General features: G+C 41.2%; 1 protein-coding gene across 2 annotated transcripts; it reads right to left on the bottom strand.

The window, feature by feature from the left end:
* Positions 1–1,173: 1,173 nt before the first annotated feature.
* On the bottom strand, positions 1,174–13,125 carry pcmtd2b (protein-L-isoaspartate (D-aspartate) O-methyltransferase domain containing 2b). 2 transcript variants are annotated; one of them, XM_073470305.1, is made up of 7 exons: positions 12,992–13,125; positions 11,239–11,399; positions 10,938–11,088; positions 7,277–7,379; positions 7,024–7,195; positions 4,542–4,665; positions 1,174–3,925 (listed from the first exon to the last, which is right to left on the bottom strand). In XM_073470305.1, the coding sequence occupies exons 2-7, from the start codon at positions 11,392–11,394 to the stop codon at positions 3,375–3,377; spliced, it is 1,257 nt and encodes a 418-aa protein (XP_073326406.1). In that variant the 5' UTR covers positions 11,395–11,399; positions 12,992–13,125; the 3' UTR covers positions 1,174–3,374. The 2 variants fall into 2 exon arrangements, with proteins under 2 accessions (XP_073326406.1, XP_073326405.1); XM_073470304.1 differs by lacking the exon at positions 12,992–13,125 and adding an exon at positions 12,327–12,508.
* Positions 13,126–15,118: the final 1,993 nt, after the last annotated feature.

The following is a 15,118-nucleotide window of genomic DNA, read 5'->3' as shown; positions in this document are numbered from 1 at the left end:
CCACTTCTCAGGATGGAAACAAGGACAAACACTTGAGGTGGGCTAAGAAATGCCAGAATTTCACAGTGGATGATGGAAAAAGTCCATTTACTGATGAATCACAGTGATAGATTAGTGTCAGTAACAGAAGGGTATATGTAAGGAGACGAACAGGAGAGAGAATGATACCTCAGAACTGACTCCACCCTGACCCAGGAGAAGCACCACTCCATTCTTCAGAGACATGCTCCACCCTCTGGTTTGATCTTTGTGGAGAAGGATTCATACTGCAGCAGGATAATGAGCCTGAACACACCTCAAAGCTTTGACACAACTACTGAAGACCAAAGAAGACCAAGGAGTCCTCAGTGTCATGGACTGTCCTCCACAGTCCCCTGACCTCAACCCCATTATCCATTTATGGGGGCACTTGAAGACTGAGAAAGCCAAGCACGCTGTGACATCACAAGAAGCTTTGTGGAAAACTGTCAAATCATGCTGGGATAAGGTGAGTCAGCAGGTTTTACACTAACTTGTGGAGTCCATGCCTGCTCGAGTGCATGCTGTCATTAAAGCTAAAGGGACGAGACGTACAAAATACAAGATATTCTGAAAATTCATGACTTTTTTTTCAGATTCAATTTTTTACACAAACTATTAACCTGATATTATCACTTGTGATGAAAAAATGGTATTACATTTTATACAAATGCAAAATACAAGTATCTTGACCAGTGGTCACAGAGTTTTGGACTCTACTGTATCTCTCAAATACAATCAATTGGGCTCTGGTGAAGGCTATCTAAGCCACTCTCCTCCTCATATTTGGCTTTAACCTGGGTTAAATTTATGTTCTGAGCTTTGTGGGGGGTCTTTGAAATAACTAATGTTAGAGGTAGAGATAAATTAATACACAATAGCCTAACGGGTTTTGTGAGAGGGAAACTTCATTATGTAGCAGCCACTGCCACATCCTGTTTCTCTTCTGAACTGTCCAAGTGTGTGGTGGTCCCACCTTCAGCAGCATCAGGCCTCACAGTGTAGGTCTTTTGGAAAACCAGCCCCACAGATGTACGATTTTCTTGCTTTCATGGGAGCTCAGACCCCTCCTTTATGGGAGGTCAAACCCTGATCTGAGTTCTTCTTCCACCATCAGGCACTAATACCAAACTAATCAAATTATTTCATATGTAATTGTATTTTCTTTTGTATGATGGACTTTATTAACAGCAGTCAATAATACAGCTCAATCTTAGAAACAACAAGCAAGTCATTCCCACCAAAACTTAATGTTAAGTACCAAAAAAACCCATCATGATCATATACATTCAGCAGAGAATCACAATTGAACAACAACCAAACATGAATTATAGTCATGTTGAATCAAGGAATGGTGTACATACAGTACTTAAAGGCAGATGCAGCAGTAGAAATGGTAGAATGGTCAAACAGTGAAGCATGACATTACACTCAGCAGAAATCAAAAGGGACATGAGGCTCCTGGCCTGATGAGGAGCTGCTTTAGGACAGGGTCATCCCGTTTAGTGTTGTATAAAGCTGCAAATATTGAAATTTCTGCTATTATTGTAATCACATCCAAAATTTATCAAATTAACTAATAGTGATCAAATCAACACTGCTATCCATCACATTTATTCTTCATTCTTCTTCAAACGGGAGAAATCTAAAGCTTTACATGATAAAAACAGATTTATTTAAACAAACACACTTTTCATGTCAGTGCTAATAGAGTAGTTTTAAAAATTAAAATAATTCAAGGAATTGTGAGCTTTATTCTTCAGACGAGTGACTTGCTGCTGATCTGCTGTTTCCTCTCGAGAATTGAGTCCATGCAACTTAAGTATGGCACAGAAGGGAGCAGAAAGTTTGGTACAAAAGCATAAAGTACAAAGGAATAATGCCCTATCCAACAAGAAACTGCAAACAGAAACCTGTGATCAAAGATTCTTGTTCTACTTATCAAAGTAGCTTCATGTTTTTTATGATTCACAAAACAAAACATACAATTTCATATGTACACACCACTTCAAGTCTCATCAAATTCAAAAATCAGGAACAAAAAACGGTTAGAGAAATCCTGCACACTGTCAATCATCAAAAACATTGGGTATGTGTTTTTATCATGCTGGCTTATTTATGTAAATTGGAATATCAGTCAGTGTGTGATCTTTTATGGTCTTTCTCTTCTGGTGAAGAGAATATTATGGTATGTAGAAAAAACAGCAAGACTGCCCCTTGGATACACATGTAAGGATTCATGTCCATTTCACGTCCCTGTGACAAAGTCAGGAGACAAAGACAGACTTTTACTCATATAGTGAAACATATGCATAGACAAAAGGGAAACATCAACCTCCTATTATATCAACTATTCTCTTTAAATATTTCAAATAATGGTAAACCGTTGACCTTGGAAAAGCAGATGATTTAGTTAAATGATCATATGGACTAAGGGCTCAAGAGAGCCTCAAGGCTCAAGCTCCTCTTTTATTTGGAAATCAGTGGATATAATCACAACTGCCATCCATCTTGGTCACTGGCTGTACCCATGATGAGGTTATGGATATGATATTGTGAAAAAGAAAATCTAACCCTCAAATCATTTTCTTCACTCACAAAAGGTGAGCTTTGGCCCAACTCTATGTCTCCCTCTAAAGCTACACCATCCCATTAGATGATAGTGCATACTACTGTATGAGGACAAGCCAGCTTTCACATGACTTATACAATCAATGTATAAGTTGTAACTTTGGCCACAACTGTAATTATTGGACAGAAAAGAGCTGTGAAAGCCTATACCTTCTGGTCTCTGGGTGAGCTGCGCTCCCTGCTCGATGCTACAGTGTGGGAAGCTTTGTTGCCACTGTAGACCAAACAATGATGCTTCTCTTCCTCAGCACCACTAAGTTGCCCTCAACAAGCAGTGGATTCTTAGGACACTGTGGACTGTTAGGCTGTTGTTAGACAATGCTTGATTAGCATGTTAGTTTGACAGACTGTGTATGTATTAAGTACCAACATCCATTTCTTTGCACCTCAAAAGGAGACACAGAGTTTACATCAGTGACTGTTTGGTTGTCTGAAACATTGACGTGAATTGCTTGCTTTCCCCCACCCCACTGGACAAATTGAACTGGCTCTTTACACTGTCAGGAAATGAATCAAGTACAGAACATTGGCAGGCAGGGCAAAAAGAGGGATTGGGAAAGAGAATGGATGATGGAGAGGATGAGAGAGAGAAAGAGACCCATGGTGGAGCTGGGGGTCACAAAGGTAGGTGGCATGTTGTCCCGCCTTGGACATTTGGTGGTGGGGTGGGTTGTTGCTGTCAGCTCTCGGATCTGACTCAGGACCTGGCTGTGGCTTCAGCAGGCTCACTTCTCTCTGTAGTACAGCAGGTACATCTTCAGAGGCTCGGGCAGTGGCAGGCCCAGTATCCTCTCTCTGAGGACGTTCACCGCCGGCTGTGGTCGGAGCAGCTCCCCCGTCTCCTTCTCCTCCTCCTGCTCCTCCTCTTCGTCCTCCTCCTCCACTGTCTCCTCCTCTTCCACCACTCCTCCGGCTCCTCTCCCCGGCCTCCTGCTCCCTCTCATATGCCGCCTCATATCCCTCTCTCCTACCTCCTCCTCGTCCTCTGCTCTTCCTCCCTGGTTATTATTGCTGTCCAGAGGGGCAGGGCCAATACCGCTGCTGGCCACCACCTGACGAGTGGCCAGGACCAGGGCATTGCAGTGGCGCCGGTGGACGCGTCGGCGTTTAAAGCGAGGGCCGTACTTATGGAGCCCAGCCACTGCCAGACCCCTGCCAACACTGAATGAGGAACCTCGGCCGCGTGATTGGCTGTCTGCTCCATCTGTGGTCACTCTGAGGGTGTGGCGGATGCAGATGCGAGCCAGTTCCTGTAATGTCCGTACCTCATACTTTGCTGCAAAATTGAGAACCATTAAAAAACAGGATAGAAAGAAAGGCAGTAAGAAGAACAAAGAGGGAAAAGACTACAAAAGTAAAGATTTAAATACATACTATATGGATCAATATTCATATTTAGTTGTAGTTCCAGGGCTGAAAAATGAAGCCAATGCCGAAGTACCAGTTTATATAACTCACACTTTTAAATTATATTAATGCTTTAAGTTATACATAATTAGGGGTGTGGCCGCTTTGTGTGACAGCTAGCCACGAGCTGTCTCTTTTGGACATTGTTTAATGCAAATATCATACAAATAATATGGCTAAACTCATGTGAATTCTGTGAGGCAAAATTCACTTTTCTTTATGTTCGAACAGATAGCTTGTTAGCCTTAACTAGCTTGGTGACTTCTAGCTAGGGGGGCTTATGTAACAAACTAACTAGGCTCACATCAGTCAGGAGTTAGGCAGAGTCGGGTACTGCCAACATGGAAATGGCCAGTACTGCCCATTTTGTACTTCATTCTGGCTCTTCAGAAATCTGTGGTTGGCATCACAGTGGCTCTGTCCACTATTTTATACAGTCAGTGACTGTATTTTAGACTTGAAACAAAGGTCAAAATGAGACTCACGTAGTGGGACAGTCTTGGGTTTGCCATTTGTGCTGTGTTTAGGGAGCATGAGAGGAGCAAAGGACACAGAGATGATCTTTTTGGTCTCCCAGCTGTTCAGCCCTGTACGGGTAATCTTGGTCAACTGCAGAAAATACAGCAGGATGAAATCACAAGTCATTTTTTCCTTGTACTTTGTGTGTGTAGTATAGTATAGTTTTCTTAGCTGATTTAATTCAGTTACTTCAACAAGCTATTGTCTATTTATAGTCCAAAATGTCCAACAAGTTTGTACAATGTGTGTTAATGGGCTATAATATACCAATTTAGCACAAAAAATAGAAACTTCATAGAGCTAACAAGATACTAACATTTTCAGACACTCAGTAATAACCACAGTCACACATGAATAAATATGTACAATAAGATTAGAGTATATAAAAGAATGTGCAGTCACACTTTATTTTAACCCTCCCCCAAATTTTGAGCACAAATTTGTTACCACTTCTTTGTGGAGATAATCCTTCCACCTGACAGGTGTGGCATATTAAGATGCTGATTACACAGCCTGATTATAGTGCACAGGTGTGCCTTGGACTGGTCACAATAAAAGACCACTCTAAGAACCTGTGCACACATATGCAGCTGTTTCTTAAAACATAGCTTTTTCTACTAAGAGTAAGTAAAAGTAATAATTGTTGTAGTATTTTCTGTAACCAACCAAACAACCACAGAGTTTACAATCTGCTTCCTGTTTACACTGACACGCACATGCCCAGTGTCCCTGATGGACATGTGACATGCGTTTTCTGGTGTGTTAGTATTTACAGGAATTAATTTCTGAAATGTACTATAACACTCGTCTGGACGGAGATAGTTTTTGTTTTTAAACCCAGCTTTAAAATACCTGTGGACTAGGCCTGAAATGTGCATTTTTCTCACCCAGTTGTACACATTAATCCAGAGCATCCCAAACATGCTAAATGGCTGACGTGTCTGGTGAGTATGCAGGCCATGAAGAACTGCGATGTATTCAGTTTCCAGTGTTGGAATGGAAAGTAGATGGTGGTAGATGAAGAGCACAACAATGGGCCTCAGGATCTTGTCATGGTCTCTCATGACTCAACTGCCATCCATAAAATGCACTTGTGTTTTTTTGTCAGTAGCTTGTGCCTGCCAATATCATAACCCCACCACCATCATGGGGCACTCGGTTCATAATACTGACATTAACAAACCACTCACCCACATGACAGTACTACATGCTGTCCGCCATCTTCTCGGTACAGTGAAAACCGGAATTTATCCATGAAGAGAACACTTCTCTAAAGTGGTGACAATGACAAACTGCATACAGGTCAGGAGCCTGGTGAAAACGACAAGCTTCCCTAAGACACTTGCTGGCAGTTTGTGCAGAATTCTTTGGTTTTGCAAACCAGCTGTTGCATCAACTGTCCTGATGGCTGGTCTCAGATGATCATGCAGGTGAAGAAGCCGGATGTTGAGGTCCTTGGCTTACGTGGTTACACGTGGACTGCAGATTTGAGGCAGTTGGATGTACTGCCAAATTCTCAGAAACAACTAATGGTAGTGAAATAAAAATTTAATTCATGGGCAACAGCTCTGGTGGACATTCCTGCACTCAGCATGCCAACTGCACACTCCCTCAAAACTTGCAATATCTGTGACATTGTGCTATGTGATAAAACAGCACATATTAGAGTGGTCTTTTTTTTTGTGACCAGTCCAAGGCACACTTGTGCAATAATCGTGCTGTTTAATCAGCATCTCAATATGCCACACCAGTCAGGTGGATGGATTAACTGCCCAAAGGAAGGGGTGCTCAGAATTTGAGAGGAATAATTCATTTGTGTGAGCAGGAAAAGTCTCAGGTCTTTTACTTGGGAGCAAAAACAAAAGTTCTGGGGTTATATTTTTGATTTATCTGCCCACAGGTGGAGTTATAGTTGGGGACAAATACATGTATAAACATATAGCTACATACTACTACATCACAGTGCATTATAAACCATAAGTTCAGTGTTTACAAACTGCCTAGAAATGACAGCTGCTGTAAGTGATACGTTTTTATTAAAATAAGTGTTAAATAGCTCTATATTCCAACAGTCATCCCTGTTACAGGATGTTTGGTCACCAACCCATGTCTCTCCTCCTGCTGCTCATGCAGTGAAAGAGAAAAGACATTTTCTGGTATCCCTGCCCTCTTTATCCAATCAGGACAGAGAAATCCATTAAGAGGCGGTCCTGTCTGCTCGACGATCACACAGAGAGCAGGATCCTCCCGTTCTTGTACCTACACCGGCAATGGCAGAACAGGGAACGCTACCAATTCAGGCACCCCCAGTGAGGCTCCTACTACCAAATAGGCCAAGCGATGAAAAACGCTTGAAGAAAAGAAAGAGGCAAAGACAGCTGCCTCGAAAAAAAGGAAGGAGTGTGTGCAGATTTGAACTATCCTGAGTTTTGTGGGCAAAACACCAACCTTTTCCTCCAGGGGCATCACAAGGATGCCCCCCACCTTAAGCAGGTTCTTCATGTAATCCTCGTGTTCCTTCTGCACCCCGGCCCCACAGTACACCCTGTCATACTGACGGCTCTCTGGGGGAATCTCTAGACAGTTACCCACAACAAAGGATGGCTCACAGAACTCAAATCTGAAGAGAGACAGGAGCAAAGGAGAACAATGTACACAAGAGTGAAACAGAACATCGTCACTGACACATTTGGACACCTACTTGTCAAAGCTGTCGCTGGTTTTGATGAAGGAGTCAAGCTTCTGGTAGGCATATTCAATCACATCGGCATGTAACTCAATTCCATGATTCACTCCAAATGGTCCTGGAACAGTACACACACCACAGTTCACACGTTTAAATGAACCAGATTTCAATCACAAAGGGCTGTTTGTAGTGCCATGTGGATGTTAGGCTCAACAACAAACTCAGACAGTGTTGTGTGTTATTATGATCTTGTCTACTACCGTGACTTACTCTGTATTAATGAAGACCCATCAGAAATTCAGTAAAACTCCTTAATAACCTTTCTTTTAATGTGACCTGTGTCGTTACACACCATTTTTACTTAGGAGTCTGTGCATCCAAGGTTTTCCCAATGAAGAAATTGATATTTCAGACATATTTTACCTTTAAAAAGTGTAGAGTAATTAACTGCTCTTGTGGTCACAACTAAAAAAAAAAAGTTAGCACTCCAATGTTAGTTATTACCTATCGGGCACCTGAGTACATTTGAGAATTGTTGTGTCCATACAGCAACTTAAAGTCAGTGGGGCCATTAATGTGTGTCCACTGGATGTTCCCAAAACTCCACCTAAAATGGTGGAAATCTGAACTGTTGGCGTCTTACTTCAGTGGAAACGCAGCTTAATGAGCTTAAACTTTGGCATAGTTAGCCTCTCATTGTTGGCTCATCTAATTTAAACAAATTGTTTAAAAATGTGAGGACTCAATTATTTTCCCTTGCTTTTGTTGTTTTTTAAATTCTACTTTGTTTATTCTTGCTATCCTGCCTGTTTAATATTTCATAATGATTGCTTTCCATTGTGAAGCAGTGTGTAAATGCCGCCTAGATAAATTGAGGACATATTTGAGATCTGATCACTCAGACCACATTCAGAAGTGGTCTGGCCGTATGTGACCACATCCTTTTAGCAGTGTGTGCACACGTGTCCTGGGCCACCCTAACGTACCGCCTACTCAACTGACACCCTCTTTGACTTGTCAACGTTAGCAGCAGATGTTTGTGAACACAACTGTTCAACTAACCATTGAACTAGTAACCACAGCATCCCCAGACTGATTTCACCATTTACACAAAATTTATGAAAGACATTACACTGATGCTAAACATGTCAAATTGAACAAATAATCACAAACCAGTACAGGCTACTACTTTATCACCAATGGAGAAAGTCCCCAGACACCATAAAAAGTTTGTGAAACGCTGTCTCTGACAAATTCTTAATTATTTGGGCCTTCTTGTAAAATCAACAAACGTTGCACATTCTTTAAAGTTCTTTCTTCCTTTGTGTAAAAAAACTTGTGTCTATGATTACTCGTATCCAATCACAAGTGGTCACTCGAGATGCATTTTGAGACATGTGTTGATGTCAGGTGTGAACTGATGGGCTAAGAGCCATCCACTGACCAGATCACTCAGGACGGATGGTTAGACCAGTTCTGATCAGGACTCCTAATTTGCTCTTGTTTCATAGCTATTTCCTCTGCCTTTGAAATTTCTATACAAAAATTAATCATGGGCATAATTACTCGAAATGTCATTGTACAGTATAACGGCTGATGTGAATGCAGAATATGTACAGCATCGATATTTGGTGTCTTGATTATTTCTGACCTTATCACTCCCCCAAGAAAACACCAATCAGGACAGCAGGGAGAGGAGAGCATATTAACTTCCCTTGGGGGAAGGTAGACTCACAGCCTACTCGCTTCAGACCTGCTCTATATGCACATAATTACATACATCGCTGGGACAAACAGACACAATATTTTTTACACAAAGACAGATATAACTTTATGTTTAACATTTGCCGAATTTACCAAAAGGCCCAAATAGTTAAGAATTTGCCAGAGACAGGGTTTTACAACGTTCATCATGTTTTTATGGGGACTCTGGGAAGTTACTGTTTACTGTGTCTAACTATAAAGCAAGGAATCTCTCTGTCTGTGTGTCCTTTGCATATCTCAACAACTATTCATCTGATCTATTTCACACTTGGCAGGTTTGCTGCTGATGACCCAAGGAAGTGCAGAGTGTTAAGTAGTTTGGATTTTGCTCCTTGAGAAAGCTGCTAGCAGGAATCAGTCTGCTCTGAGCAGGTACATTTTGAAAGAGCACTGCACTAGTGAATTTTGACATGTTTAGCGTCAATAAAGTGTTGTCCTCTTTGTAAATGGTGAACTCAGTGGAAACAGTGTGTTCAAACAGCTGCTAATTGTTGGCAGGTAAGACATACTTTAGACACAGGAGTCTTACGATCATTACCACCATTATTATTATGATTATTATTATGGCTACCCACCACTGAGTCTGGTTCTGCTCTGCTAGGTTTCTGTGAGTTTGTTCTCACCACTGTTGCCAGGCACTTGCTCATGGGGGAAATGTTGGGTCTGTTAATCAAGGAGTATGGTCTAGACCTGCTCAATTTGGAAAGTGTCATGAGATGATTTTTGCTGTGAATTGCCGCTATACATACAAAGACACTTTTTTACAAGGAAGGAAACCACTTCATGTTTTGTATTAATGCCAAATTTACAAGACTGTTTCAATGATTTGCATTTTGTCATAGCTGTTTCAAAGTTTTTGAAGTTTCTCCTCATACAGCAGGTGTCAAAATAATGCAATTTGCTAAGGGAGTGTGGGGATATAATGGTTACTAATTCAGTGGTTGGATCAGTTCAAACAGTTGTTGCGTCTTCTTGTTCTTGTTCTTTTTCTTTCACAGAAAGTTTTTAGTTAAGGAGGCAGTCCTTCAATGTAGCCCAGGTATCGTGTGTACACACTGCTAAAAGAATGTGGTCACGTTCTCTGATCACATCCAAATGTTCTCTGAGTGATCAGACCTCAACATGTCCTCTATGTGTCTTGGATATGTTCACACCTGTACTTGTCCTCTTGTGATCAGATCAGTCAGGACGGATGTTGATACCAGGTCTGAACAGGGCAAAGAGTCTACAGGTGGATGCCAGGGTGGAGGTGGAGCTTATGCTATGTGGACAGCAGTGTGGGTGGTGAACTTGAATTGACGGCCTGAACTAGTTTGCAAGTTTTGCTCAATTAACGGTAATACGGTATATTACAACTGGCCTATGTTGATTGCTGCTCTGTCTGTGGAAGCTATGACAAACAGTGGAATACTTGTAATCGTATCTTGGAAAAATTAATAAAATAAAAACATAAAGCATCTAGGGCTGTCAAGATATAAGATTTTCCCTCCATAATACTATGGTGAATTTATGAACCAATTTATCCAGATATCTATAGAAAGTTTATTCAAAATGTATTCAGTCAAATTCATCTTTGACTTTGATCAATGTGTGTTTTGTCTCATTTGAGCAAGAAAATTACACTTATAATACTGGTGTAGGGAGGCCGAGAGAGTCTGTAACCATAGCTGTATGAATACGCACTAAAAGAAGAGTTGCACTCGATGAATCATGATAAAGCAACCAGATGAACAGAAAAACAAACAAAAAGGTCTGACATCTGTGCTTGATTATTGTCATGATATTTTGTAAATGTGTTTTTCACTGTAATGGTCTAGCAGAGCAGTTGTGAGAACTACACTGGCCTGCTGAGGGCCTTCATGCTGCTATATATTTACTCTGAGATACAATACAGATAAAGTGAGCCATGTACCCAATATGAGGCCGACCATGGTGCTGAGGTAGCCAGTGCCGCTGCCAAGGTTTAGGAAGGAGAGGCCAGGGTGGAGATCCAAAGCCTCCATCACCTCCGAGTAGATGCACGGAGCAGACAGATGGATGTTTCCATGCCGCCATGCCAAGTCCTAAAAACAACAAGAGTATTGTTAACCAGCTTTTCTTCCACCCAAAAATCTTTCAGCCTATCAAACATGATTATTAACAAAAAATAACCTTTTCATCCATCAGCATTTTACTCCAAGACAACCGTAAATTTCTTTGGAGCCCGTTTTTACCTTGTAAGCATTATCCCGGTATTCATCCAGGTAATAGTCAGCCCGGTCTATAGCTCGAAAAGCCCGCTCCACCAGATCTGAGCGGATGTAGTAAGCCTCCTTCAGGTTGTCAATCAAGTCATCATTGTCCTCACCGGCACTCACAGCTCCACCCATCCTGACTGAAGGCGAAAAGAACAGGTAGTCAATTCTACAGGAAGCCAAACGATAAATTGATTAATTGAGAAATCAGCAGGTTATTCATTAGTAGAAACAATCATAAGTTACAGCCCAATTGCCCAATTTCATAAATAATATATTATATTCATAGAGAAATAAACTTATGATTTTTTAAAGTCTGTATTTTTGTAATAACTTCAAATGTGCACAACTTGGATCAACTCCTACTAGAGCTGGGCAATATGGCCTTAAATATTGCAATATATTTGGGCTATATTGTAATACACAATATATATCTTGATATTCTGAAATCTCCTCAAAAGCACTTCATTAATGCTAGGACTGGGCGAGATATTTAAATATCACAATATTTTTGACAAATATTTCAATATCACAACATTGTTACTTTCACAAAAATTAACACAATGAGATTTTTGATCAACAGCTACGAGTAATGTGGTTATACTGACTAAGTGGCTAAAGACAAGAATTAGAGGTAGAACAGTCTAGTGAGTTCAGAAAATGACATCACTTTACTGTAATGCAGCCTTTAAAACCAGGAAAAACAACACGCATGTCATATAGACAACATATAGTCTCACACACAACCTGTTTAATATGCATCTGATTTAGCAGTAAAAAGTTGTGGTTACTAATTGAAAATGATCTGCCACTTATCTCTTTGACAAAATAAGCTAACCCCGCCAAATGTAGAGACCTAATGGAAGCTCTTGGCAGCAGAATACAGCTGTAGGTGTGAATGCTGCTGCTGCTGCTGCTGCTGCTGTGGTTCAGGCTGGTGTTAAAAACAACACCAGAGGAAAATGCCAAAGGACCAGAGATCACAGGGTAACTGGCTGCCAAATGCTGGTTATAGTCCTGAGGCTATGAAAGAACAAAGGAGCATGAGGATCTGAACATGACTGCACCTCCTGCCTCTGATGCCACTTGAGCTGAGCTGAAGAGGACGTTGGAACAAAGACGCAGGACAGACAGCAGTAGTTGCTTCAAAATGTACTTTTCGGGAAAGAGAATCCAGAATGAGATGTTGCCCCTTTGAATATGATCATGAACTGCTTCCATACGGTGTGCGGGCAGATGACCACGAGAGGGCGCTCTGACCCACTCACTACCACACTAAGTGGTTTAGTAGGCTACAGTACACTCCACTGCCATTTGGTCCCCGCAATTCATTCTCCGACTCAATCACGTTGCCATCCCGTCTATACATTTCATTTACGTCGCTTTTGGGCAGACTCAGAAGTCACGCAGTAGCTCTCATTTCACCGCATACTGCCTGCACGTTGTTGCGTTGCTATTTGCGCCACTGAGCTGATCCAGTTTCGGATAAACTACAATTCGCACTCTCTGGGTCGAGCAGTAACCCAGCACACACAACTTAAGTACATGTAACATATGTAACACACTGCCATGCGGTGGCAAGGTCAATACACAAATAACCGCATTCTCGTCTTCGCTGGGAGAGAAGAAAGATCGAGAGCAGGCTGACAACAGCTAACGGCTGCTGCTGTCCGACCCGCAGCGGCGGCCCTGCGCCTCCATGTTGAGCCCCGCTGGAGCTGCTCTCATCTACCTTGTTAAATGCCCACTGCTGTTCTCTGCCTTGGCGTTTTCCGTGTGTTCAGCCCTTTGTTGTTGGGAGCCACTCAGAAACACACCACTGCTGGATGTAAACATTCGGCCAGCTGACGCTCTGACGTCACACGTAATGTACGCAAAACAAGTGCCAGAGGACGGCGGTGGAACGTACGTGCTCCACTCAGAGCAGTGAGACCGGGATTAGGGCCTGTGCAGGGCGCCGGATTACTGCTCCTGGGGTTACAGGTTAATCTCATACTAGACAGCAGTAAGATTCGGATCAGATTCGAATTTAGACATCCCACCAATAGACATTTTGCAGGTGTGTAGGCTACAATAGGTTTAGCAGCACCTTAACAAAACCCCTAAAAACCTTACATACATAGACATAACAACTGTAATACAAAAACACAAAAAATACAGAGCAACTCTGTACAAGTCAGAGGAGTCCAGAGTTCATTCATTGTGAGTCCTCTTATGCTCAAAATTGGGCCTTCTTCTTCTAAAATACTGAAAGTCTTTGCAGTTTATTTCTTCCTCACATACTCAGCACCAAACTGAGTTCAACAGTAAATGGAGGAATGACCTGGGCTGAATTATAGCCTATAGCTCGTTGATATTACTATTCAACCCTCCGAATACAAAATTGAACATCACATCAAATAGATTCAGTGTGTCCATTTACAGTCTCTCATATCTGTCCACGATAAGTTCAAATGTTCACAGTGAAAACAACAAATGAAATATTGTTTCTAGATAGACCCTATGTCAATGATTTGCATTGTAAGCATTAAACAAGGTGATGCCATCTCCATTTCTTTGTCAATGACTATCCTGTACTTACCCTCAGCATGAAATGTGTTATGTAGCCTAAATAAAGGTATCCGTAAAGGAGAGTGGATTTAGACAGTGATGGAATGTAACTAAGTACATTAACTCAAATATTTAAGTATAATTTTGAGGTACTTGTATTTTCTGCTAGCCTACTTTAAACTTTCACTCAAGATTGTACTTTTTGCTCCAGTACATTTATTTGATCACTTTAGTACCTAGTTAATTTGCAGATTACATGCTGCATTAGAGCAAAAGTAGCAGATTTTTAAAAAAGCAGTTCTTTTAAAAAGTTGTGATCGAATAAAAAAAAAACACTGATTGCAAAAATCAAAAAAACAGTGAATATCGGATCTGATAATCTGTAGACCCATAGTGTACAGTATATACTGTACATACATGTGCATTCACTTTATCAGTAATTTACTTTAACAAGCATTCCTTACATCAGATTTACATGTATTTCTACACAACATTGTGATGATAGTGTCTATCAACACTCACTACTAAGGTCAGGGCCAGGTAACCCTGAGATCCTTAGCCCCTATTGACCTTGTGTGCTGCTTGCACTGTCTCTAAAATCTTTACTTTTTTAAATGCAAATTCAAAATTGAAATGATGGAGATCTTTGAGTAACATTTTGATTCGGGCCCCTCTTGAAAACAGGGCCTCAAGATGACAAGACAAAGCAGAATCCAGCATAAGGCTTCCATCATGTTAGTTGGTTTGCGCTTTAGTGGTGCAAACTCCCAATCAAATTTTTAATAAAACTTAAAGAAACTTTGTTGGCTGATATCTTAACTAAGAAGCCCACCAGCTAACAGCACAAGTAAAGCTGATGATATCAATTCCTGAAATGTCCTGGCCTGGTGGCTTAATTGCTTGTCCATACACTGTGACACCGTGTACTGTCTGTGGATTCCAAACAACTTTAAAACTGACATATCCCAACCACGTCCATCTGTGACAAACCGTACAAACAGTCACAAATCATATGTTAAAGTGGATCATTTGTAAGGATGCTTGGCAACAACAGTGATCAATGCTCTCAACCCAAAACTTCATACAAAACTGTGTTTGGGAACACACCATTGTCTTGGATACATTCAAAAATAATGACTTGTGGTTTATTGTCTAATGTCTCTGGGATAGCACCTTGGTTGTAGCATTGTAAAAGAAACTCCAGCCTGTGTGCTGGTTGAATTTATTCAGCAGGAGCCCCATGGTAAAAGGTCACAGTAGACAGCATGGGCTTCTGCCTTTGTTGCAGTTTTTCTCAACAGTTTAAAAG

The sequence above is a fragment of the Pagrus major genome, chromosome 7 (genome assembly GCF_040436345.1).
Source record: "Pagrus major chromosome 7, Pma_NU_1.0".
Lineage (NCBI taxonomy): Eukaryota > Metazoa > Chordata > Actinopteri > Spariformes > Sparidae > Pagrus > Pagrus major.
This window is presented reverse-complemented; position numbering and strand designations above follow the sequence as displayed.

Bases quoted from the DNA above. Each gene is read 5' to 3' on its own strand.
- pcmtd2b (XM_073470304.1), bottom strand. From the start codon at position 12,480: ATGGAAGCAGTTCATGATCATATTCAAAGGGGCAACATCTCATTCTGG. The intron at 11,400-12,326 runs GTGCAGTCATGT...TTTCGCCTTCAG, and splicing joins AGTGGCATCAGAGGCAGGAG to TCAGGATGGGTGGAGCTGTG. The intron at 3,926-4,541 runs GTGAGTCTCATT...TCAATTTTGCAG, and splicing joins ACCCAAGACTGTCCCACTAC to CAAAGTATGAGGTACGGACA.